The sequence below is a fragment of the Lynx canadensis genome, chromosome C2, assembly GCF_007474595.2.
Source record: "Lynx canadensis isolate LIC74 chromosome C2, mLynCan4.pri.v2, whole genome shotgun sequence".
Classification (NCBI taxonomy): Eukaryota; Metazoa; Chordata; class Mammalia; order Carnivora; family Felidae; genus Lynx; species Lynx canadensis.
The window spans coordinates 103,174,905-103,198,737 of record NC_044311.2 but is presented as its reverse complement, the minus strand read 5'-3'; the positions used below and the strand labels follow the sequence as shown (position 1 = coordinate 103,198,737).

General features: G+C 38.9%; 1 protein-coding gene across 1 annotated transcript in view; it reads right to left on the bottom strand.

Annotated features, from left to right (window-relative positions):
* MORC1 (MORC family CW-type zinc finger 1) overlaps window positions 1-23,833 on the bottom strand; it is a 170,515-nt gene that overhangs the window by 27,045 nt on the left and 119,637 nt on the right. The window contains exons 18-22 of the mRNA XM_030328461.1: window positions 17,327-17,392; window positions 15,400-15,647; window positions 15,151-15,204; window positions 13,416-13,434; window positions 12,688-12,792 (exon numbers count right to left, since the gene is read on the bottom strand). Of these exons, the coding sequence (XP_030184321.1) occupies window positions 12,688-12,792; window positions 13,416-13,434; window positions 15,151-15,204; window positions 15,400-15,647; window positions 17,327-17,392 (492 nt within the window). The remainder of the gene's footprint in view (window positions 1-12,687; window positions 12,793-13,415; window positions 13,435-15,150; window positions 15,205-15,399; window positions 15,648-17,326; window positions 17,393-23,833) is intronic.

Genomic DNA, 23,833 nt, shown 5'->3' with positions numbered 1-23,833 from the left:
TTTTATTGTTTAGTTCCCTGCTTTGAGCCCTGCCTTGTAGCGGCTGTTTCTGTGAGAGCATCAGATATGTCCCCTCCTTCCAAAAATGGCACCCAAACAAAGCTTTCCCATCTGTACTGCAGGAGAGGTTTTCTTCTTTTCTTTTCCTTTCTCATATTTTCTTTATTCTTTGGCATAGAGATGCTTGAAAGATTTTGGATAAACAATTCACACCTACAGTATTTCCTTTCAAATAACACTGTGTAAATATCCGAGTTCATAGGATGCTGTCTTCTATTACAATGTACTTGTGGCTTTGAAGGTCTGAATTTTTTCAAGTTGAGACAATAAGACAGGCAGTTGTCTTTTCAATGACACTATTTGTATATTTTGATACTACTTACAAAGCTCTTTCATATACATCATTTCATTAAAGAAGTGTTCTCCAGTCTCTTAGGCTTAACTGTGTTTCATACTCTGCAGTTTGGGGATATCTCTTTCCTAAGATTTTACCTCAGTCATGAAACTGATAACACCTCCCACATAGTAAATGAGATTATAGTCAAGTCTTAACATGGGGTTTTAGATCCCTTAATTAAAATTATGTTAACAATGAGCAGAGTGGGATTTGTCATTTCTCCAAAGGATGCAGGGGATCAGCATAATACCACATGCTCAATTTTGTGAAGTATCTATTTAAGGGGATAAATAAATCATAAATAAGTTAGAGGGGGAAAAAAAACATACCACAGCCAGCTGTGTAACATTTATCTAATTCAGCTGTTAAGGATGTTTAAGAACTGGTTGGTATCCCTTTTTCTGCTTTCTTTCCTTCTATTTCTTTGCTCCTCCCATGTCTACCACAAGCATTTACTATTATCAAGGACCCAAAAACGCTACCAGACCAATAACGCCTTCCTGCCAAACTCAAAGGCCCTTTCTGGGCTCCTGGGTAGCTCAGTTGGTTAAGCATCCAACTTCAGCTCAGGCCATGGCTCGTGGGTTCGAGCCCTGCGTCGGGCTCTGTGCTGACAGCTCAGAACCTGGAGCCTGCTTCTGATTCTGTGTCTCCCCCTCTGACTGCCCCTCCCCTGCTCATGCTCTGTCTCTCTCAAGAATAAACATTAAAAAAAATCTAAAAATAAATTCAAAGGCCCTTTCTGTTTTCACTCTTGCATAGTAAACATTATGTTCTAGGTTCCTCTCTTTCATCCATAAATATATTCAATAAAATTGAGTTCCCAGTATGGGTCAAACACTGTTATGATAAAGAATACAAAGTCCTGCCTTATGGACTACTTTCTAGTGAGGGAAAAAAGAGATGTTAAGTAAATAAAAAGACAGCTAAGTTCTGTGAAGAAAGGAAACACGGGCAAGAGAAAGACAAGAGCCTAGGTACACCACACCTGAGCCCCGCTGCCTTTCCGGACCCTGGTGTTCTCACCCTGCATCCTCCACCTCTCCCCTCTACCACTTTTCCATACACATGCCAGGTACCCTCTTCTCTCAATGTCTTCGGTTTGTTTGCTGTTGATTTGCTTGTGCCTCCAACTTTTTTCTAGTTTTTCCTCAAACTTCCTTCAGTCGGGCCTTTCATGCCAACTCTGTGTAAAACTGTACTCACCCTCGCCACGCCCGACACTGACACTTCCTACCCTTTCCTCTGTGTTACTGTTCTCCTTAGCACTTACCATTATCTACCCTGCCACACAGTTTACTTCTTTGTCTTGTCTGTGGTCTGACTGCCCCCACTAGAATGGAAGCGCCACGAAGATGGGGAGCATGGCCCATTATCTTCCTGCTGTATCCCCAATGTCTAGGAGAGTAACTGACACTCAGTATACTCACAGAATCAAAGAAAGTCTTGACAGTACATGCGTGTTGCTGGGGGAAGTGGAGTCCAGGCATTGCAAACAGCCAAGGAAAAGTCAGGGAAGCAAAAATGAGCTTAAGGTGTTGGCGGTCAAGGAAGGTCAGGGTGGCGACAGTGGAATGAATGAAGGGACAAGTGGTAAGGATGAGAATGCAAAGGAGGTCAGGCTAGGTCATCTAGGTCCTCGGAGGGCACAGCAAGAACACTGAATTCTGTTCTCAGTGTGAACGGAAGCCACTGGAGGGTTCGGAGGAGAATGACGTGATCTGACTTATCTTTTAAATGAAACAGTTGGATTTTTAGACAGTGGAGGCCAACAGAAGCAGTGAAATCATTGACAGGGCCATTGCTGTGGCCCTGACAGAGATGTTGGTGAATCAGTCAGGGTGGTGGCTATAGAGGAGGAAAGCACAGGGGGTCCATTCAAAGGCTGATTAGGCACAACTGGCTGAGAGGGTGAGCACCCCTGTGTGAAAGAAGGAGAGAATTCAGGATATCTCCCAGGCTGTGGCCTGAGTAACTATGAATGACGAGGCCATTCACTAAGATGGGGAAGCATAAGAAGTCCCTTGCAATTCCTTCTTCCCTTGATTTCTATAGCCTTCGGTGTCCCAAATCTCCTAGGATATGAATTTTTCTGTCTACACTTAATCCTTCAATGAACCTGTTAAAATTTCAGGGGGTTAAACTTTCACCCTTATGCAAACAATGGCCTGATCAGCATCATCAACCCTAACTTTTCATCTTTGCTCCAATTATTTCCAACTGACTTCAGGGTGCCTGCACCTAAACATTTTGCTGAAACTTCAAATCTTTAGTCCCACATTTGCCCACTCAGATCCCCTGGTCAGCTCTTCTCTTCCTATTTGTAATAACATGTTGTTCCAGGCTGCCATCTCAAAACTTCTGTCACTGTTTAATCTCCCATGCTCCTCTCCAATTTCTGCTCATTTTCCTTCCAAATGGTTCCATTTTCCTTGTCATCCTTATACTACAATCTTTAGGCAGCAGATGAGACTTGATTCTTTGGTCTTTAGTTTCTCCTTTGCCTAGTAGAGTACAGCAGCTTTATCACAACCTAGTTCATTTTTTTTTAATTAAAAAAAAAAGTTTACTTATTTTTGAGAGAGAGAGAGAGAGAAAGAAAGCATACATGGGAGGGGCAGAGAGAGAAGGAGACAGAGAATCCCAGGTAGACTCCATGCTATCAGCACAGAGCCTGATGTGGGGCTCGTACTCACAAACCATGAGATCATGACCCAAGCCGAAACCAAGAGTTTGGACGCTTCACCGACCGAGCCAGCCAGCCGGGCACCCCCGAATCAATTTTTCTAAGTGAAATCTCCATGGTTAAATGTTCCCTCTCAAAAAGTACCCACAGATCCTGACTGGTTACTACCTCAAGTGCAAACTCTTTACCTGGCTTTCAAAGCCCTTCTCAATGTTATTCTAAGTTATCAGAACATAATGTCAGTACTTCTTAACAAACTTCCTCTGCTATAACCAGACGGCTGTCCTCAGAATTTTCTAGAAGCACCACATACACTTTTGCCTCCACACCTTGGCCACCTTTGCCCATGCAGTTCTATCTGGTGTGCCTTTCCCTCTTTCCCTCTTGTAAATGCTTCCCACCTTTCAAGACAAATGCAAGTCCTTCTCTTTCCTTTTTATTTACTCCAGCCCATACTGATTTCTTCCTTTCTCTGAGACACTATGAATCATAATTACAGTTTCTATTATTATTAATAGCCAAGCATCTTATCTATGTAACCCATACAAGACTGGGATCCCGTAGCAGCCTTGATTCTTGCATGATACATCATAGCAGAACCTGGGTCCATCTCCCAAAAACAAACCCATCTCTACGAACATTAATAAACATATAGACTCTACTGAAGACTGTGTTCAGAAATGGAGGCAACGGTGATACACGGCAAAAATCAATTTCAAATCACCATGAAGCACCTCTACATCTACTGCCTCAACCGTTGCCTGCCTTCTCACCTCTCTCCCCACACTTTCCCCTCCAGCCTCTCCAATTCCAATTCCACAACACCAGGTTTTCAGCTTCAGGATTACCCTCTTCCCTCCCTCAACCCCTCACGCGCACCCCCTCTAGCTCTCCCTTTGCTTCCACAAAGTGATTTCACTCTCTCAATTTTCATTCTTTACTCCCATCTCCTGGCCCAACCAATTAAGGCTTGAATTTGCCCTCTTCATAAAATGGCTTTTAAAAATGTTCTTCATAACACAAATAACTATTTTCATTCTGTGCACAAATCATCACATTAATTCTCATAAAAACCTTGAAAGTAGATATTATTATTCCCATTTTATAGACAAGAAAACAGAAGACCATAAGTTGATACAACTGACAAGCGGCAGGTAAGTTTGAATTTGAACCTGGGTCTGTCAGAGCACAGAGCCTGTCAACTTTCCGTAAAATAATGCTAACACGTGGTTTTGTAAAATTATCTTCCAATTTTCCTGCTCCTTTAGAGCAAGGATCATATATTTTTCATGTGTGTCTCTCAAAATCTCTAACATAGTACTGTTCAATACATTTGTCTTAACGTACATGGTTGCTGGCAGTCACTGGCACTTGAATATTCAGATTCATAAGTTGCTCAAGAGATTTTCCTTTAGGTCCGGTGCTGGCTGTATCATATACTGACTCTGTGTCTGTTGCAAGTCTGCTGGTGAGTTGATGAATTATGCTGTGGAGAGTGAGCATAGACCATTTTTCCTCTGAAGCCCTCAGGGCAGCTCTGGTTTGTATCTCATAAAGGAGCTAGCTCCGCCTGTGAAATTTCTGATGCCGTTAGCAACAATCACAGCATTCTACAAGTTCGTATAGAAGCAATGGTAACATCATCAACCAGGAAAACTAAGAAATGGCCTGCTTTTGAAGGTAAGGCAACTTCGATCATCTGAAATCATGTTTTTGCGATACCCGAGCAGTTTCCCATTAAAAAACAATTTCTGTTAGGAGTTGGAAAAATGATACATATTTAGGGTGAATGCAGCTGATTTAGGGACTGGCTATGCAGGTTGTTTTTCTTCTTTCTCTACTTGCTTTGCAGCTGAGTCATCTTTTCACCTCATTGTCATATAGCACTGCTGACCAAACAGAGTGCTGTTAGCTGTTATTTTTGGGGTGCCGTGGTTTGGTCTTGTTTGGCTGCCACAGAGGATAGACATAGACACGGGAAACTCATCAGCTATTCCAGGTGTCCCCCAGATATTGTGAAATACCACGGAGCCCTTGTCAGTGGCCCTAGGGATTCACACCTGGTTGATGACTTTCCTGGGCTGGAATCAACCTCTTTTGAAAGATGCCCCCAAATGCTAAACAGGTGTAACTGGTAAAGGACTTAGTTCTGAGACAGAAAGGTGCTTCCACCCACTCATTCCTTTATTCATATATCTTTCTTTAGCCCCAGAGAGTGCCACATTCTGGGCTAGACAATAGAGGTTACTTCTTTCATAGCAAATACAGAGGCTCCACTGCCAAACTCTTGAAATACATCTGTCAACGATGATCTGGCCACTAAATTTTCTAAAGTGTCTGCAGAAAACGAAATGAATCCATCTGCCAATCTGTGCTTGAGGACAGGTGCAAGCCAAAAACGACTGAAATGGCCACAGCGGACAAAAAGACTCAAGTCAGTCCGACCAAAATGGTGGTATTATTCCTGGTTATTAAATAGGCAGGTCTAGGGGGCACCTACGTGGCTCAGTTGGTTAAGTGTCGAACTCTTGATTGTAGCTCAGGTCATGATCTCACATTTTATGGGATAGAGCCCCGTGTCAGGCTCTGTGCTGACAGTGTGGAGCCTGCTTGGGATTCTCTCTCTCCGTCTCTCTCTCTGCTCCTCCCCCGCTGGCACCCCCTCTCCTCTTTCAAAATAAACTTATAAAATAAAATAAAATAAAATAAAATAAAATAAAATAAAAATAGGCAGGTCTAACCTAACCTGAAATAACCACAACAAATGTTCTTTCACTGTCTGAGCAACCTAGCTTTGCTACTGATATTCAGAGCAGACACACAAAAAAATGATTATTATAAAATTTGGAAAAACAGCAAATACCAGTATTCAGGAAGGCAGTAAATGCTGCTTCATATTAGAGTCAGAAAATATGCATAATGTCAATTTGGAACACATACCCCACCAAGATGAATAAAAGCATAGACACGTGCAACAAAAAGTTGGTACTTTTGGGGCGCCTGGGTGGCTCAGTCGGTTGAGCGTCCGACTTCAGCTCAGGTCATGATCTCACGGTCCGTGAGTTCGAGCCCCGCGTCGGGCTCTGTGCTGACTGCTCAGAGCCTGGAGCCTGTTTCCGATTCTGTGTCTTCCTCTCTCTCTGACCCTCCCCCGTTCATGCTCTGTCTCTCTCTGTCTCAAAAATAAATAAACGTTAAAAAAAATAAAATAAAAAAAAAAAGTTGGTACTTTTATCACTCTGACTTGAGTGTCAGAAAATTATTCCCACTCAACTTCTCTAACTTACTGTTGGCATTTGTAATTTTATTCCCCTGGTGTTACTGAATTTTGAAACTTTCTTCAAACTGATCATTTCCTTTCCTGACAGTCTGCTGGAGTCTGGCAGCCTAATTTTCCCAGTCACCTTTCAGAACAGACACCATAGGACACCTAGTCTGTACTGTCCCTTCTTACATCTCATCTGGTATGATAACTTGAGACGGTAACCTCCTTGCTAGGATGCTTGGTAATCTAGTCCCACTGCTTTGCTTTTATTTTTACTGCTTCTGCTAAGCATAGGGTAGTGACAGCTGATCAGATGGCTTCATTTTGAAGGGCACTGGGATGGTATGGAGTTCAGATGCCAAAATTTTGCCTGGAGTAAAGCTGAACTGCCAATATATCACATAGCAAGGCACCAGAGTTTTTAATTGAACTTAGACAAACTTTTAATTACAATAGTACCGCAGGGCAATGTTCTGGTAAAGCAAAACTGTGGTAACCTTCACTCAGACATTGATTCCCCTGACAGAGGCTAGTGCATTATAAGAGGTGACCTAAAAGAATTTCTTCTTCCTCCCATCTGGGGTTAACTGGGAGGTATTTTGAACTTTACACGTAGGATTCAAAATGCCTGAGACAGAAGGAGTTCAGAATATCCAGTATTCATCAAAAGAGAGGGCAGGGATGTATTTTGAGCATGGAAGATGAAAAATAATAGAATTCTCTGGAGGCCAAAGATCAGGCAATGCCAGCTCATGGAAGGGGTTGATGGCCAAGTTAGGACCACAACCACATTACTACAAGTGATAGCCCTGGACAAGGAGAAGATTCTCCTTTCCAGGAATCATCCCTGTGATGATGATCCTGATGATTACTATGTGACTCCGGGTTGACAGGAAAGATTAGAGTCAGGTCTTAAGCAGAAAAGATCTTTACTGGATAGGTCAGATTTAGGGTATATAAGGGGGGGGAAATGTGCTAAAGGGAAGTTAGCTTAATGTGGGCAAGGAGGATGGATTGATTTTTTGAAATGAATTCAAGACTTGTGGCTGGAGAAGGCCCATCTATGGAACTTAGGAAACCTGTATAAGCCCAAATACTGAATATTAATCAATGCAGTATTTATTTGTACCTAGAAATCCTCACCCCTGAGTAAAGTGTATTTGTGTACTCCAACCAACCTGTGTGGAATGGGCTGGGTGAACGGACATGGGGGACAGTATATGGATGACAAGTGGAGAAGTCATAAGGACATGCAGTGAAGAAACTGAGAGTTCAAGCTGAACAGCTGGGGCTCAAGGTGATCACTTCCCAGCAGTGTAACTCTGAGCAAGTTTATTTTTCCCACCTCTAAGATGGGGATGAAAAGAGAACTTACCCCTCAGGTTAAAAAGAGAATTGGATGAGATGATATATGTGAAGCACGGGGCCTCAATTTCATCATGGCCACAGAGAAAGAGGAAAGGCTAATCCCACTAAAACTAACATATCCAGGCACACACACAGCATAATTTCAGAAGAATACAGTCTTACAGGGTCAGAGATAATAAATCTGGATCACATTTGCTACCCTGAAGTGGTGGAGGGAACTGCAGCTGAGCTGACGAGCTCATGAAAAATAACAAAAGAAATTTGCTGCGGTGCAAACAGATAGCCCAACACATATCATCCCCAAAGGTCCAATGGGGAGGCTACCTAGGGCGTTTTGGAGAGGTCTGAAATGTTCTTAAAAAACTCCTCGTTATTTTCATGACACTTTTTTAATCTCTAGAAAATGCCTAGAGTTTTAACTGAATCCCAGTTGGAGACTTCCACAGTGCCAGATGACGTGCAAGGTCTTACCAAGAACACTCTCATTGCATGGACTTTGAAAATGCATGGACTGCACTGGCTAACAGGCCAAGTATAAATTAATATCAACGTGGAAAAAAAAAAGGCTACAGAGGCAACACCAATGAACTACATGATCAGAAAAGTAACTGGAGATAAGGAAAACAAAACCCAAAGTGCCACACGAATGATTTGGGAGCATGTTAAATGTGAGACACAGTGTGGAACACAGAGACAAACATTAAAAATGACTAGAAAATGAGGATTATCTCAGTGAGAAAAGAAAACAAAAGACTATGTTTTCCTAAAAAACAGCTTCAATAGACCATAGGCCTTGAAGAGAAAGGAATATGAGGAGCATTCCATCAAGAATGAGGCAGAGGGAGTGGAGGAAGAAGTTAGGTAAAAGGGTGAAACAGTGGCAAGGCTGAGTGCCACAGATGAGAGGTCTTGGGAAGACGAGGGATACCATGGCTGCAGTAACCAGCAATGTCAGATTTGACAGAGATCTGAAAAGCCATCAACATTCTCGCCATTTCAAAGTTGCACAACTGTCAGGAGGACAGCCAGAGTGAGGTGAGCCCAAAATTTGGAAGAGAGAAAAAGGAAGTACGTTAATATGAAAAAAAAATCCATTCAAAAGGCAGACAGACACAACAAAAGAAAGAATGTGCTTATCAGCATGGACCTGTTCTCCATACATTGTGAAGATACATTCCTAGGAGCACAGGTAGACACAGGGCCTGGGTGCTGGGCTAGCGCCCTTTTAGCGTTAGTCACATTGGTAACATCGGCCCTGTCATGCATTTTAAGGGAGGTGGATATGGCAGCCTGTCTTAGCTGGAAGCCTTTTAAATATTCAGGCACATAACTCACCAGTAACTGTCAGCCTGTAATTGGCCAGCCCATGCAGATTGGCATAAAGGGTGAGAATGCATGGTGTAAGTCAGCATGTGCCTTCCAAGTGGACAGAGGCTGTGTTTATCTTACAAATGACCCAACTGCCATTATGCTCTTATACAACAGTCTCATGAGTTTGGATAATGAAGAATCATCCCTGTGAGATGGACCCTATTTGATGTACAGAGCATATATTTCTGAGCCTATTACACTTGAAAATAAGGCCCAGGGCCCCAGTAACTTCACCAAAATAATAAAACCACCTGATTGTGAGGGGGTGCGAAGTATCGTGTATGGTATCGAATTGTTCTTCTCTAAGTGATAACCTTTTGCAGCACTGTTAGCCCTCAGTGCCTTCCTTCTTTAAATGAGACAGGTACAGAGTCAGAATTAAAGCACGTGCACATATACACATACACATATAACACTACAAGTAGAAGATAACTGGGTATAAGCCCAGGGGTGAAGAAGAACCATTTTTTTTTAATTTCTGAGTTTAAGAAAGTACAGACAGACAAATATTCAGAAGTAATTATGTCCTACTGAAATTTCTGCAACTACAGCCAAACAGAGAAATTAATGTGCATCTGTGGATAATGCATATTTATCCAAATTAATTAGACACACTGAGTTTGGGAACAGACTTCCTGCTAAAATCAATGGGGCACAAACAAATCCTAACACACACACACACACACACACACACACACACACACACACAAGTAACACAAAACTTGAGAAATATTACACGAAAAGACAACAACAATTTTAATATAAATGTCAGACCTAATTTATGAAAAAGTACTTGCTAAAAGCTATATGCAAAGCCTAGGGAGGTGACAAAGCAATGGCCATGTGGAAAACATGCCAACCAGATTCTGGAAAGCAGGCTTTGACTAGTACTGCTCACAGGTGCAGCTACATCATGGTTTGCTTCAAAGAGGCGGTGTTATTTACAACACTAGTTGAGCTTTCTCTTCCTTTCTGGCTGCTGATTAAATTTTGACCCTTTTCCTTTTGAAAACAGAGTAAAACCTTGGATTTCTAGTAACTTGGTCTGAAAGGGTTCTGCAAGATGAGCAAACATTTGTAATTAATTTTAACTTGATAAATGAGCAATGTCTTGCAACATGAGTAGCACGTGACACTGAACATCACATGATCACAACTGAGCCAATGGTTCTTTTCTCTCTCTTTCTCTCTCTCTCGTAGGATTATGGGTGATCATCTCCCATGCTCAGAATCTCAGTCTCAGGCCACAGTGTTTGGCAGAAATCAGTGATTTTTCAGAACGTTGGAAGGTGGCTGCAACAGGCACTAATGTATTTTTTTTGTCACTTCAAAGCACCTATGGACAGTCCTTTGCTTTTCCATACAAGAGTAAGCTTAGGAATGCTTTCAATCTAGGTCAGGCTGCCTGCAGATATAGACCCTTTCCTCTGCTGCCTTATTGCCAGTTACATTAAATACAGTATATGACACGAGTTTATTATACTGTATTGTAGTCAGCATCGTGCAAGGGTATACAATGGCCCCCCATGCATCAATAGGTTGAAAAGAAAGGCGGTAAGAAGGAGATGATTACAGTGGAAGTTAAGAAGGAAATCACTGAGAAGTACAAATGAGGTGCAAGTGGCTGAAATTGAAAGATTTTATAAGAAGTCTATGTCTGCATCTTTTCCAGTGAGGTTAGGGAAATGTGTAAAATGTGGGAAACAGTGCAAAATTTTATAGAAAAGCACTGCCTGAAAAAGGCTGTAGCAGTGCAAGTGATGAATCTATTTAATGACAATGCAATGTCACATTTCCACAAAATCATCAAAAGGAGGCAAAAGCAAGTGTCATTGGATAAGTTCCTTGTTAAAGTTGCAGGAAAAGAAAAAGATTCCATTGAGCCAATAGACAGCAGTGATTCCGTCAGTGATAGTGAAAGCTGTCCTACACAATAACCCTCCTCTCTCGTCTCCCTCACACCAGCCACAAAAATTTTCAAAGGTAAGTGCAGGTTAATTTGTTTACTTTTCTTTATAGTTTGTATTTTCTTTATTATTTTGTATTATATTACAATATTGTAATCATTTTTATATGAGTTTTTTTGAAGTGTGGAATGAATCAACTGAGTTTCCATTATTTCTTATGGGGAAATATGTTTTGATATGCAGGTGTTTTGGATTACAAGAATGTTTCCCGAACAAATTATGTTCACAAACCAAGGTTCTACTGTACTTTGGTGTTCCCTTTCTTCAGAACCTGGATTTAGTTGTTCCTTTTTGTCGATATAAAGGTTTTTCCTGCACCCTTTCACAAATCACATCCTTCAGATGGCTTCTTCAAACAATGATAGTTTATTGATGAAGTGATGTGATGCCTGAGAGTAAGGGGGTAGGTAAGGGATGTGGATGAGACAAGACTGGCCATGAGTGGGTCACTGCAGAGCTGGGAAATGGGCACACAGGAGCTGACTGTAGTATGTCTGAAATTTTCTGTAATGAAAATTTTTTTAAATAAAACCTCCATTATTGTTATACCATGTACTTTCTGACAATGATTTTCTGCTGATGGGCACAGAAATTAGGCTGAAGTCCGAAAACCCATGTTCCTTACTGGCTCACTGGCAAATAAAACTTAATCCACAATTCCAAATAGCATTTTGGGATATCTTACCTAAAGACAGATACGATGAGGCCAGGCCCCTTTCTAAATACTCTCTCTTATATTATCATGTCAACAAATAGCAAATATCTAGGTGACTACAGTTATTCTTAAAGTTTAGCTATAAGCTTCTTGGTGATCAAGGTAAAAAGAGAACTATAGTGAGTAATAAAATTCATATTCTGATAAAAGGAAGCACTGAATGGATTTCTTCCTGACGTTAAATTCTAATGTCTAAATGAACTTTTAAATTATAGTACAAAGAACACTAGGTAACAAAAGGGATGTCTTTAACATAGCTTCACAGATGAAGTATTCCTCAAAAGGCCAGTCCTTGGGTCAATTCTTCCTAAATACCAAAGGCTTTCTTTCATTCTTGGCTCAGTAAGGCAAAGCAACTCTGCTGGGATCTACAGTATAGTCAGATCCATAGCTCTTTGATAATGATGACTGAAGTTAGAATCAGGGATACATAATCTAGGGGAATAAACAGAAATATATCTGCATTTCTTGAACAGACTTTTCTAGGGCTTTTCCCAGTGGCCTAGTGTAAGTCAGTTTAGAATTATACTTTCTGGCGAGGATCTATAATATGAATTACAGAAAGGGTCATATGCTTTGGATTTGGGCATGCAGGTTTCAGGATGACCTTCAAGTTATGTATATAATTTATATGAATTTATACACTACTAAAGCTTTTTCACCTTGACGACTAAAACGAAAATCATCATGGACTAATGGTCTGGAGGTACGATCCCAGTTACATTTTCACAAGTTCAGGTAGCCTTGGGTTTGTAACTAACTTTTCTGAGTCTTGTTTCTTCACCTAAAAACTAGGTTATTCGAATAAATGTTCCAGCTACTTTGAGGTACTAATATAACATGCTTCTTGGATTCCTCTAACCTTCATGAATGGGAATAAATATCAAGGTGTCACTTAGTCCGTAAAATTTATCTCACCAGGATTACATCTGGATCGCTGTCGCTGGTTTCAACTTCGGTCAAAGCCTTACGTTCTGGCACAAGATTTTCGCTCTGCTTCCTACTCATCTCCCTAGAAGAGACCTATGGCAGGATATCAACAAAAAATACATGAGACTTAGCAGCAATCACTGGTACACATTAAATCACCTTTATTCAGCTTCTGTTAACTTCTGCACAGAAGCAAACTTCTGTAGGATAAATAGGACATTCAATATCTGATATTTGCCCTCAAGAAGTATATGATGTAAGTAAGTACTTACAAAAGTTAAATGACAATATACAATAAAGTAAAACTATCATCAGGCAGATTAAGCATGAAATGAGTGCTGTGGACTATGGGGATCAACAGTGAATCAAAGGGCTTGTAGTAGTTTGCGAACAATCTCCCTGAATTATTGCCCATACACTGAATAAATAATGTCTCATATGGATAGACACATTGTTCTTAAAATTTATGTAGATGTTGCTGGGGGGACATAAGATATCATTCATTTCAAAATATCTATGATGGCTTTCTCTTATGTAGTTCTTATTTTATTTTATTTTATTTTATTTTATTTGAGAGTGAGAGAGACAGAGGGAGGGCAAGTGAGAGAGCAGGGGAAGAGCATAGAGAAAGGGGGACAGAGGATGTGAAGCAGGCTCCTCACTGACAGCAGCAAGCCCTATGCAGGGCTCAGACTCACGAACTACAAGATCATGACCTGAGCCAAAGTTACACACTCCATCAACTGAACCACCCAGGTGCCCCTTTATATAGTTCTTAACCAACAGATCCTAGGCATGTCTAGTATTATGTGAGATGTCTGCGGTAATTTCTTGAAAAGATATCCTCATACTTAAAAAGGTGGGAAAACAGCTGATATGAAACATTTATGATACAGGGAAAGGTCTCCTTTGATTGGCATGGCTAAAGGTAGACTCTCAGCTTCTCGAGAGCAAGAACTGTGTCAGTCTCTGAGTCCTAAGCACCTGGCCCAGCATAAATGCTTAGTATATGTTTGCTCAGTGAATTAACAAAGGACATTGAGAGAAAATTAAAAGGAATTAAAAGATGCAGATGTAGGAAACAATAAGAGTATTATTTTTATTGGGACCCTTGCTTTCAGGAAATGGGGGACAAAGTTGTTTAGCATAAAGGAAGGGGAAACTTCTGAGAAATACAAGACTGTGATAAAAACAATTCTCTAGGAAGAACAATTAATTACCTCTGTTAATAAAGCTGAACTGTGGTACATTTAAGCTAAAACATTAGCTAATGCGAGAGCCATTGTTATCAAACTTTTGGGAAACATTACAAGATTTACATGGAGCATATCTGCCTTCCTAATTCCATTTAGTTAGGCTAATGTTAAAATTAATTACACTCCCTGCACTTCCTCTGGTAGTGGTAATGCTCAGTGTATTTACTGGACAGGATGTTAGAAGTTTATTGGAAATAACCCTCAACTGATTGAAAGTTGTTTCAACTGCACTTTAAAATTCGGTTAAATTCATTTTTCAAATGTTTATAGAGAATTCCACAGTCTCCTCATCTATCTTCTTCAATTCTTAATCTAGATTTCAAATATTTTAAGAGAATGAGCTACCCAAAAATGGAATGAGAAAGGCTACCTTGGGAGGTAGTAAGTTTCTGTCACTAAAGATTTTCTAAGAGTCTATACACCATTTGCCAAAGATTTTACAAAAGAATGTGTGAGATATTTTTGCAGCACAACAATTATTCAGAATAATTCCTTTTGGAAGAACCATGCTGAAAATATCTTGTCTCCTACAGTGCTTAACACAGTATCTTTACACAGGGTGAAGTTCGGTGGATATTTGCTGATCAAATCAGTTTATTGCTTCCAGTGTCTATGGCAACTTATTTGAATATTTTCTCTGGTGGCCCATCTCTACTCTTTAAGGGTAAATTTAATTTTAGGGAAGACTAAAAAGGCATTAGAAATCAAATTTGATGAAGAAGGCAGATAACCTAGGCAATGAATTTCGGCTAACAAAAGATTTTAACCGGTAGTGAGATATTGCCTGTAACCGCTTAGCACTGAATCTGGCACAGGTAAATGCCCACTCAGTTGGAGGTATTCTTATTATTATAAGCCGAATCTAAGAGCAAGTTCTCAAAATGGAATTAAGCTAGAGTAACGTTCTAAGAATAAAAGTGTAGTGAGTCTTTTAAAAGAAGCAAACTCACTTGGGAATTACGTGGTGGTTCATTTGTTAAAATCAGTCTCAACACTTAATTGTATTATTGACATTACATCCTATTTTTCAGAATCTCAACTAGAGGGGTAACTACCGATTATGAAATAAAGCTAAGCATTTTTGCTATAAAGGCACTGAATGCAAAATCCTCAAGGTTACAGGCTTATCCTATATGCATAGTCTCTCTTAAATACAGATTTTAAATCCTTTTCCCATCCAGGCAGTTTCTGGGGTCCTTCAGTTGGTTGAACTCTCCACACACTGTGCTGATGTGCTGATATTTGCCACCTGACTTTTCCTCCAAAAGAGAATAGAGAAGAAAAAATAGAAATTGGGACCCTGTCCTGGAAAGTCAGATGACAATGTATATGCTATAATTAGAGAGCTTTAAACATGTGAAAATGAAGCAAAACTTTTACCCAATGCTATTTCCAGAATAAGTGAATTACTATACATTTTGTGACTAAGAAAAGAAAAACAAACACCTGGGATCTCTTGGCTAGTCTGACGTTTTCTGGCAGGGCTGCTGGATGTCTCTGCTGTTGAGGTTTTGCTTTCTTCTGCATAGACTTCTTCATAATGTTAGCTTCTGCAATGTACTCCACCTCAGAGTCTGTCCCTTCTGTGTTTTTTTTCTGGCCTCTGTGGCTGACAGAAAGCTCAAAGGATGCAAGAGACTCCTGCTTCAAGTCCTGGCCCCAAGGCCTGACTTTCTCCGTTTTTGTATTTTCCTTGAATAACAAAGAACATGTTTTCATTGTTTGGTAGCCCTCTTATTTATAATTAATTGTCATCTCCCTCAAAACCTTATGAAATGAGGTGATACTTATTACTAATAAACACTTTAAAAAGCAGAAATGTAGAAAACAGACTTTAGCACTGTTTTAGCTCATTCAGAATTTGATTCAGCAGAGCTGGGCTGAGTCCAGAAATCTTTTGATTCTAAAGATGGCAGAAAAGTACAAACTGAGAATGTGGTATGCTTCCTGACTTCCTCCCCACAGCGACTTACTTGCCTTTGGTTCCCTGGTGCATATACATCAATAATCTATTTATCTTAAAGGCTGGATGGGGTTTATCAATCCTATATTCATCTTACCTGCCTGTTAAGAAATATGGATAACTACATAGGGGCACGTGTACCACAATGTTTATAGCAAGCAGTGCTTTCAACAATAGCCAAATTATGGAAAGAGCCCAAATGTCTATCAACTGATGAATAAAGAAGATATGGTTTATATATATAATGGAATACTACTTGGCAGTGAGAAATAATGAAATCCTGCCATTTGTAGCAATGTGGTTGGAACTGGAGGGTATTATGCTAAGTGAAATAAGTCAGTCAGAGAAAGGCAGATATCATATGTTTTCACTCATATGTGGAATTTGAGAAACTTAACAGAAGACCATGGGGAAGGGAAGGGGGAAAAATAGTTTCAAACAGAGAGGGAGGCAAGCCATAAGAGACTCTTAAACACAGAGAACTGAGGGTTGATTGGGCAGGGGGGCAGGTAGGGAGGAGGGGAAAATGGGTGACGGGCATTGAGGAGGGCACTTGTTGGGATGAGCACTGGGTGTTATATATAAGCAATGAACCACGGGAATCTACCCCCAAAGCCAAGAGCACACTGTATACGCTCTATGTTAGCTAACTTGACAATAAATTATATTAAAAAAAAGATTGGAAAATTCAAAAAATAAAATAAAATTAAAATTAAAATTAAAATTAAAATGTCAGCCCTAAACCTGGTCTAAAATAATGTACTTCTGGGGCACCTGGCTGGCTCAGTTGATAAAGCATCTGACTCTTTGATCTCAAGGTCATGGAACCTACTTAAAAAAAATAAATAAAAAATAAAAAATGAATAAATAAAAGCGTAGAGTTTTGCATGTGTGCATGCATGTGCGTGCTTGTGTGTAATTGGTATAACCGGAAAGCCCTAAAGTTTAAAAAATATTCCCTCTAAACTCTAAATTTTAGATAATAACAGACGTTTGAAGGATATAATATAATATGACATTTAGGAAACACAAGGAACAATGTAGGAATTAATAACATATTTTTAGGCTGATATATAGCCATAAATTAAAGCAATCTATGTATATGATTACATATATACATATATATATATATAAAACCATAGAAAATATGGGAAATATATTAAAACATTTAAAATGGTCATCATTTCCATACAGTAGGACAATGGATATTTAAATTTTCTTATTTATACTTTATCTTCTAAGTTCTTCCTAATAAACGTGTATACTCTAATAAGAAAAAAAATGGCAATTAAAAATATGTATTAGTGCTTCACTAACTGAACCATGATGACATTTAGCCCTTGATGAAGTCTTACCCTTCAAATGGGAAACATGACACAAATGGCTAAATCCTACTTTAATTACTCACCTTAGATGCTGAAGTTCGGCAGGTAGTAGTGAACTCCATGATTCTTCTTGTTGGTATAAACTGAGGCTTTTATGAAAAAAATCATTAGATGAATGTAAGTAAAAGCAACTTTCAATATGAATATTATAATAATTAAATATTCTTCATTTCTTAAAGACATTTCAAGATTGTATACCCTCAGCGTGACTGGGTGGCTCAGTCGGTTAAGTGACTTTGGCTCAGGTCATGATCTCACAGTTTGTAAGTTCGAGTCCCGCATCAGGCTCTGTGCTGACAGCTCAGAGCCTGGATCCTGCTTCAGATTCTATGTCTCTCTGTCTCTCTGCCCCTCTCCCACTCATGCTCTGTCTCTCTCTCTCTCAAAAATAAATAAACATTAAAAAATAAAAATTAAAACAAAAAGATTGCATACCCTCACTGATAATTACTAAGGGGTCCCTTTCAGAGTAGATCTACTGCAGCAATGTTCTGATTAGGGATGACTGGATAACATAAGAGAAGGCAATGACTTGTCAAAGCATTACAGATCAGATGTCTCATGAGCAATTTCAGGGTACCACTGTATCAAACATGTCTCCACAGCCCCTGTCCCCTTTCTCTGGAGACTCTTTATTCCCTGTTTGCAGGTCCCAGCATCTGGACTAAATCCTGACCCTCAGCAATAGCTCTGTTTAGTTCAGAGCTCGAGGCCTGAGCCTGAAGGGACTTCTGAGGGTAGACCGGCCTTAACTGTGTCCCTAATAACTGGATGCTGCATTGTACTCATAGGCACAGCTAGAGAGAGAGGAAGCATCTGCTCTCCCTGAAAAATAAGTACCTTTTAAGCTAGTATTTTGATGTCATGATGGGCACGTTAAAAGGATGAGATGTTGACTAAATACACAGAGAAAAGATAAAGAGTAATACAGGCCCTGTACCCCATGCTCAGGTTCACTCCCCTTCGGAATAGATCCTGGTTAGGGGGTCTGTCTGGACCTCCTTTGTGTAGTACAGCCATTAATGTTTACTGAGCCACAAACACCAATGTGATAACCAGCTCAGTGGCCAGATTCTCTAGGACATAAAATTTACTTTCCTCTTCCAATTTCCCCTGAAATTGGGAGTCCTGGATGATTAAGGGTTGGCTCTGCTCTCTGCTGAAAAATTTTCTGATGTGGGTGGTTTAGAGTTTGAAATGGTGCCTTTTCCTCTGTCTTGAGATCCGGATGCCTCTTGGAACATTCTATAAACTGCTGGTACCCTTCAAGACAACTCTTCCAAAGCTGAATTCATTATTTCCTTTTATACCTGCACCCACTTTCAACCAGTACTTCCTAATACATTCCCTCTTTTCACCAGTGACATCACCAAACACCCAGTTACCCAAGCTAGGTTATCCTTGGTTAATCATCACCCTCAACCCTCTCCACCTAATCAGTGATAAAGTCTTGTGGATTTCTTCCCTTAAATCTTTTTTTTTTTTTAATTTTACACTAGCCTCAAGTCACCATATTGTTTAAAGCTTTTTATCATCTCTTGATTGAACAATTTTCTATAATCTTGTTTTTCTTGCTTCTAGTTCACTTCCCCCTCATCCACCAAGGGAGAATTAATTGCTTTATTTTCTATGCCCCCATGGCATTATTTCTTTTTAGATGTTTATGTAGAAAATATATTCACATGAAGCAATATACATTTTTAAAAGTACGTATTTTTTAAAAATCTCCTGATTACTCCATTCTTCATTTGTCCAGTTCACATTCCACTGCTGTTACTTTTCTGTTTATCTTTCCAGACATCTGTTTATACCTCATACGGAAGCATACATAAGTTTTCCCCACAGATTTGAGGTATGCAAAAATGGTAGTATATTATACATACAGTCTGCATCTTGCTTTTTCACTTAAGGATACATCCTAGAGATCTTTCTCCAATAGTACTTAAAAAGCTTCTTCATTTCCTATTACAGATGTATTGTATCCCAATAAATTATATAAAAAATTATTTAACCAGACCTGTTAATAAACATTTAAGTCTTCTTAATATTGTACTCTACAAAGTATGTTGTAATGATGTGTAAAATAGGTAATTTTGTAAATAGTTAATTCATATTTGTGTATGTATATGTAATCAGTTTCTAAAAGTCCAATTTCTGGATCAAAAGGTACATGCATTTGTAACTTTGATAAACACCGTTACATTGTCTCCACAAGGCTTTTTGGTGGCTCAGCATACAGTCATCCTTGTGACTATTTCAAGAGCACTGATAAAAAGTACAGTCTCTATTTTGAGAGTACAGAGTATATATCAATTATATATACCTTATTATTATAGATGTTGGATTGTTTTGTATTTCTAGGCTGAGAGAAAATTAAAGTTTCCTATTACTAGCACGATTGACTCTTTTTCCATGTACCATTTGTAGGTTTTTGCTTTATGGAACTAAACACTACATTAGCTGATGTGAGAGATTTGTAATTGATACATCTTTATTGCATATTGAAGACTTTAGTTTAATTAAATGCCCTTCCTTGGACATTTAATGTTTTTTCCCCTTGATTTCCAAACTGATATTAAGCTGGGCCACTATACTTGTACATTTGTTTGAAATAACGTTTTCAATTTTTCTGAATTGTCATTTTAGATGCATGTCTTGTGTATAGCACAGGATTGAACTTTGCTTTGTGATGTAACCTAAAGTTCCTTGCCCTTTATTAACATAAGGTTTAGGCCATTCATATTTGTTGATACCATATATGTGGTTGGTATTAGTCGTCATATTATTTTATTTTGTTTTTATAATTTGTCTTAAGTTTTTAATGATACAGTCCATTTTCTTTGTTTTACCTGATATAATGCAGGTTGTGGGGTTTTTGTTTGTTTGTTTTTGTTTTTGTTTTTGTTTTTTGCCTAGTGGCTACCAACAATGATAATTTTTTTTAATTTTTATTTTATTTTATTTTTTCAATTTACATCCAAGTTAGTTAGCATATAGTGCAACAGTGATTTCAGGAGTAGATTCTTTAATGCCCCTTCCCCATTTAGCCCATTCCCCCTCCCACAACCCCTCCAGTAACCCTTTGTTTGTTCTCCATATTTAAGAGTATCTTATGTTTTGTCTCCCTCCCTGTTTTTTTATTCTTTTTGCTTCCCTTCCCTTGTGTTCATCTGTTTTGTCTCTTAAAGTCCTCATATGAGTGAAGTCATATGACATTTGTCTTTCTCTGGCTGATTTCACTAGAGGTAGTACAATTCCCTCTAGTTCCATCCACGTAGTTGCAAATGGCAAGATTTCATTCTTTCTGATTGCTGAGTAATACTCCAGTGTGTGTGTGTGTGTGTGTGTGTGTGTATACATATATCCATTGTGTGTGTGTGTGTGTATATATGTATGTGTGTATACATATACATACACACACACACACACACACACACACACCACATCTTCCTTATCCATTCATCCATTGATGGACATTTTGGCTCTTTCCATACTTTGGCTACTGTACATAGTGCTCCTATAAACATGGGGTGCATGTGTCCCTTTGAAACAGCATACCTGTATCCCTTGGATAAACACCTGGTAGTGTAATTGCTGGGTTGTAGGGTAGTTTTATTTTTAATTTTTTGAGGAACCTCCATACTGTTTTCCAGAGTGGCTGCACCCCCAGTTTGCATTCCCACCAGCAGTGCAAAAGAGATCCTCTTTCTCCTCAGCCTCTCCAACATCTATTGTTGCCTGAGTTGTTAATGTTAGTTATTCTGATAGGTGTGAGGTGGTATCTCATTGTGGCTTTGATTTGTATTTCCCTGATGATGAGTGATGTTGGCCATTTTTTCATGGGTTGGTTGGCCATCTGGATGTCTTCTTTGGAGAAGTGTCTATTCATGTCTTTTGCCCATTCCTTCAATAGATTATTTGTTTTTTGGATGTTGACTTTGATAAGTTCTTTATAGATTTTGGATACTAACCCTTTATCTGTTATGTCGTTTGCATATCTTCTCCCATTCCATTGGTTGCCTTTTAGTTTTGCTGATTGTTTCCTTCACTGTGCAGAAGCTTTTTATTTTGATGAAGTCCCAATAGTTCATTTTTGCTTTTGTTTCCCTTGCCTCCAGAGATGTGTTGAGTAAGAAGTTGCTGTAGCCAAGATCAAAGAGGTTTTTGCCTACTTTCTCCTTGAGGATTTTGATGGCTTCCTGTCTTACATTTAGGTCTTTCATCCATTTTGAGTTTATTTTTGTGTATGGCATAAGAAAATGGTCCAGGTTCATTTATCTGCTTGTCACTGTCCAGTTTTCCCAGCACCACTTGCTGAAGAGACTGTCTTTATTCCACTGGATATTCTTTCCTGCTTTGTCAAAGATTAGTTGGCCATACATTTGTGGGTCCATTTCTGGGTTCTCTATTCGGTTCCATTGATCTGTCTGTTTTTGTGCCAGTACCATACTATCTTGATGATTACAACTTTGTAATACAGCTTGAAGTCCGGGATTGTGATGCCTCCTGCTTTGGTTTTCTTTTTCAAGATTGCTTTGGCTATTTGGGGTCTTTTCTGGTTCTATACAAATTTTAGGATTGTTCTAGCTCTGTGAAGAATGCTGGTGTTATTTTGATAGGGATTGCATTGACTATGTAGATTGCTTTGGGTAGTACAGACATTTTAACAATATTTGTTTTTCCTATCCAGGAGCATGGAATTTTTTTTCCTTTTTTTTTTTTTTTTTTTTTTGTCTTCTTCAATTTCTTTCATAAGCTTTCTAAGTTTTCAGTGTATACATTTTTCACCTCTTTGGTTAGATTTATTCCTAGGTATTTTATGGGTTTTTATGCAATTGTAAATGGGATCGATTTCTTGATTTCTCTGTTGCTTCATTGTTGGTGTATAGGAATGCAAATGATTTCTGTGCATTGGTTTTATATCCTGCAACTTTGCCGAATTCATGAATCAGTTCTGGCAGGTTTTTTTGGTGGAATCTTTTGGGTTCTCCATATAGAGTATCATGTCATCTGAGAAGAGTGAGAGTTTGACCTCCTCCTGGTCGATTTGGATGCCTTTTATTTCTTTGTGTTGTCTGATGTCTGAACAATGATAATTTTATAAAACTCTTATTCTTAGTTCTTTCCATCTTGAGACAGTATCTATAAGTTTCCTACTCTGGACGAAGATAAAATTTGTTTATTTCGTCTCCTCTCTTTTCTTCTGCTGTCTGATATTTACTGACATTCTCTTTCTCAGTATTTACATCAGTATGGAAAAGTATGCTTAAATTTCAGTGATACTTCTTGGTCTTCTATGACAGACAAATCTTCTATGGTGAACAAATCACCATTCACCTTTCATCCTTGGCTTCTTTTGTTTTGTTAGTTGAATTTCTACATTGCCAGGGCATTTACATTCAGTTTGATACCTAATGTCACATATGTTTGAGACTACAGTTTAACTATATTTATAGCCTATAGCCTATAATTAAATACAGTAAATGATTATATTCAGGTTTTTTGGTATAGAATTTTCAGATGTCTCTTGGCTGGTTGAAATTTGATCTTTACTTGTTTTTCTCAAAAAGGGATTCTTTTTTTCAAAACTTTTTGTTTGTAGGCTTTTTATTTGAAGAATGGTGTGCTGAATATAAAATTCTTGGTTTACACCTCCTTTCCTTGAGAATCTTACAGTTTTTACTTCCTATCACTTGAGCTGAGTTTTTATTTTTGTAGAAAATTTGAAGCCAATCTGAACTTTTTTGTCTCTATAAGTGATTTGATCTTTATGCCTATTCATCAAAACATATTATCTTTTACTGTACAGTTGAGTAACTTTTCTAGGATATGTCTTATTGTTGACTATTCTGGGATAGTTTACCCTACCATGCAGTGTACTGTTTCAGATATGTAGTTTCAAGGTTTTTGGTTTTGTTTGAATTAAAAGTTTTCCTGACTTATATCTTTAAAGGTGTGTCCTTCCCTTACTTTTTCCCTGGGTATTCCAATTATGCTAATACTGAATCTCCTTTTTCTACTTCTATTATCATTTTCTTTGTAACTATAAGTAAGCCCTTCCTAATGTCTATTCATTTTATTTGCTTTTTCACATTTATCCTCTATACCAGGGGATAGCAAACTTTTTCTGTAAAGGGCTAGATAGTAAATATTTTAGACTTAGTAGACCACTACAGTCTCTCTTGCATGTTCTTCTTTTTTCAATCATCCGATAACATAAAAATTATTTTCAGTCTAAGGGCCATACATGAATAGGTAGTGGGCTAGATCTGGTTAGTGGGTAATAGTGTGCTGACCCCCACTCTATATTTCCACTGTGTTGGGGCACCTGGGTGGCTCAATCGGTTAAGCATCCAACTTCGGGTCAGGTCATGATCTCACGGTTCATGGGTTCAGGCCCTGCATCAAGCTCTGTGCTATCAGCTCAGAGCCCGGAGCCTGATTTGGATTCTGTCTCCCTCTCTCTCTGCCCCTCCCCCACTTGTGCACTCTCTCTCTCTCTCTCTCTCTCTCTCTCTCAAAAATAAACA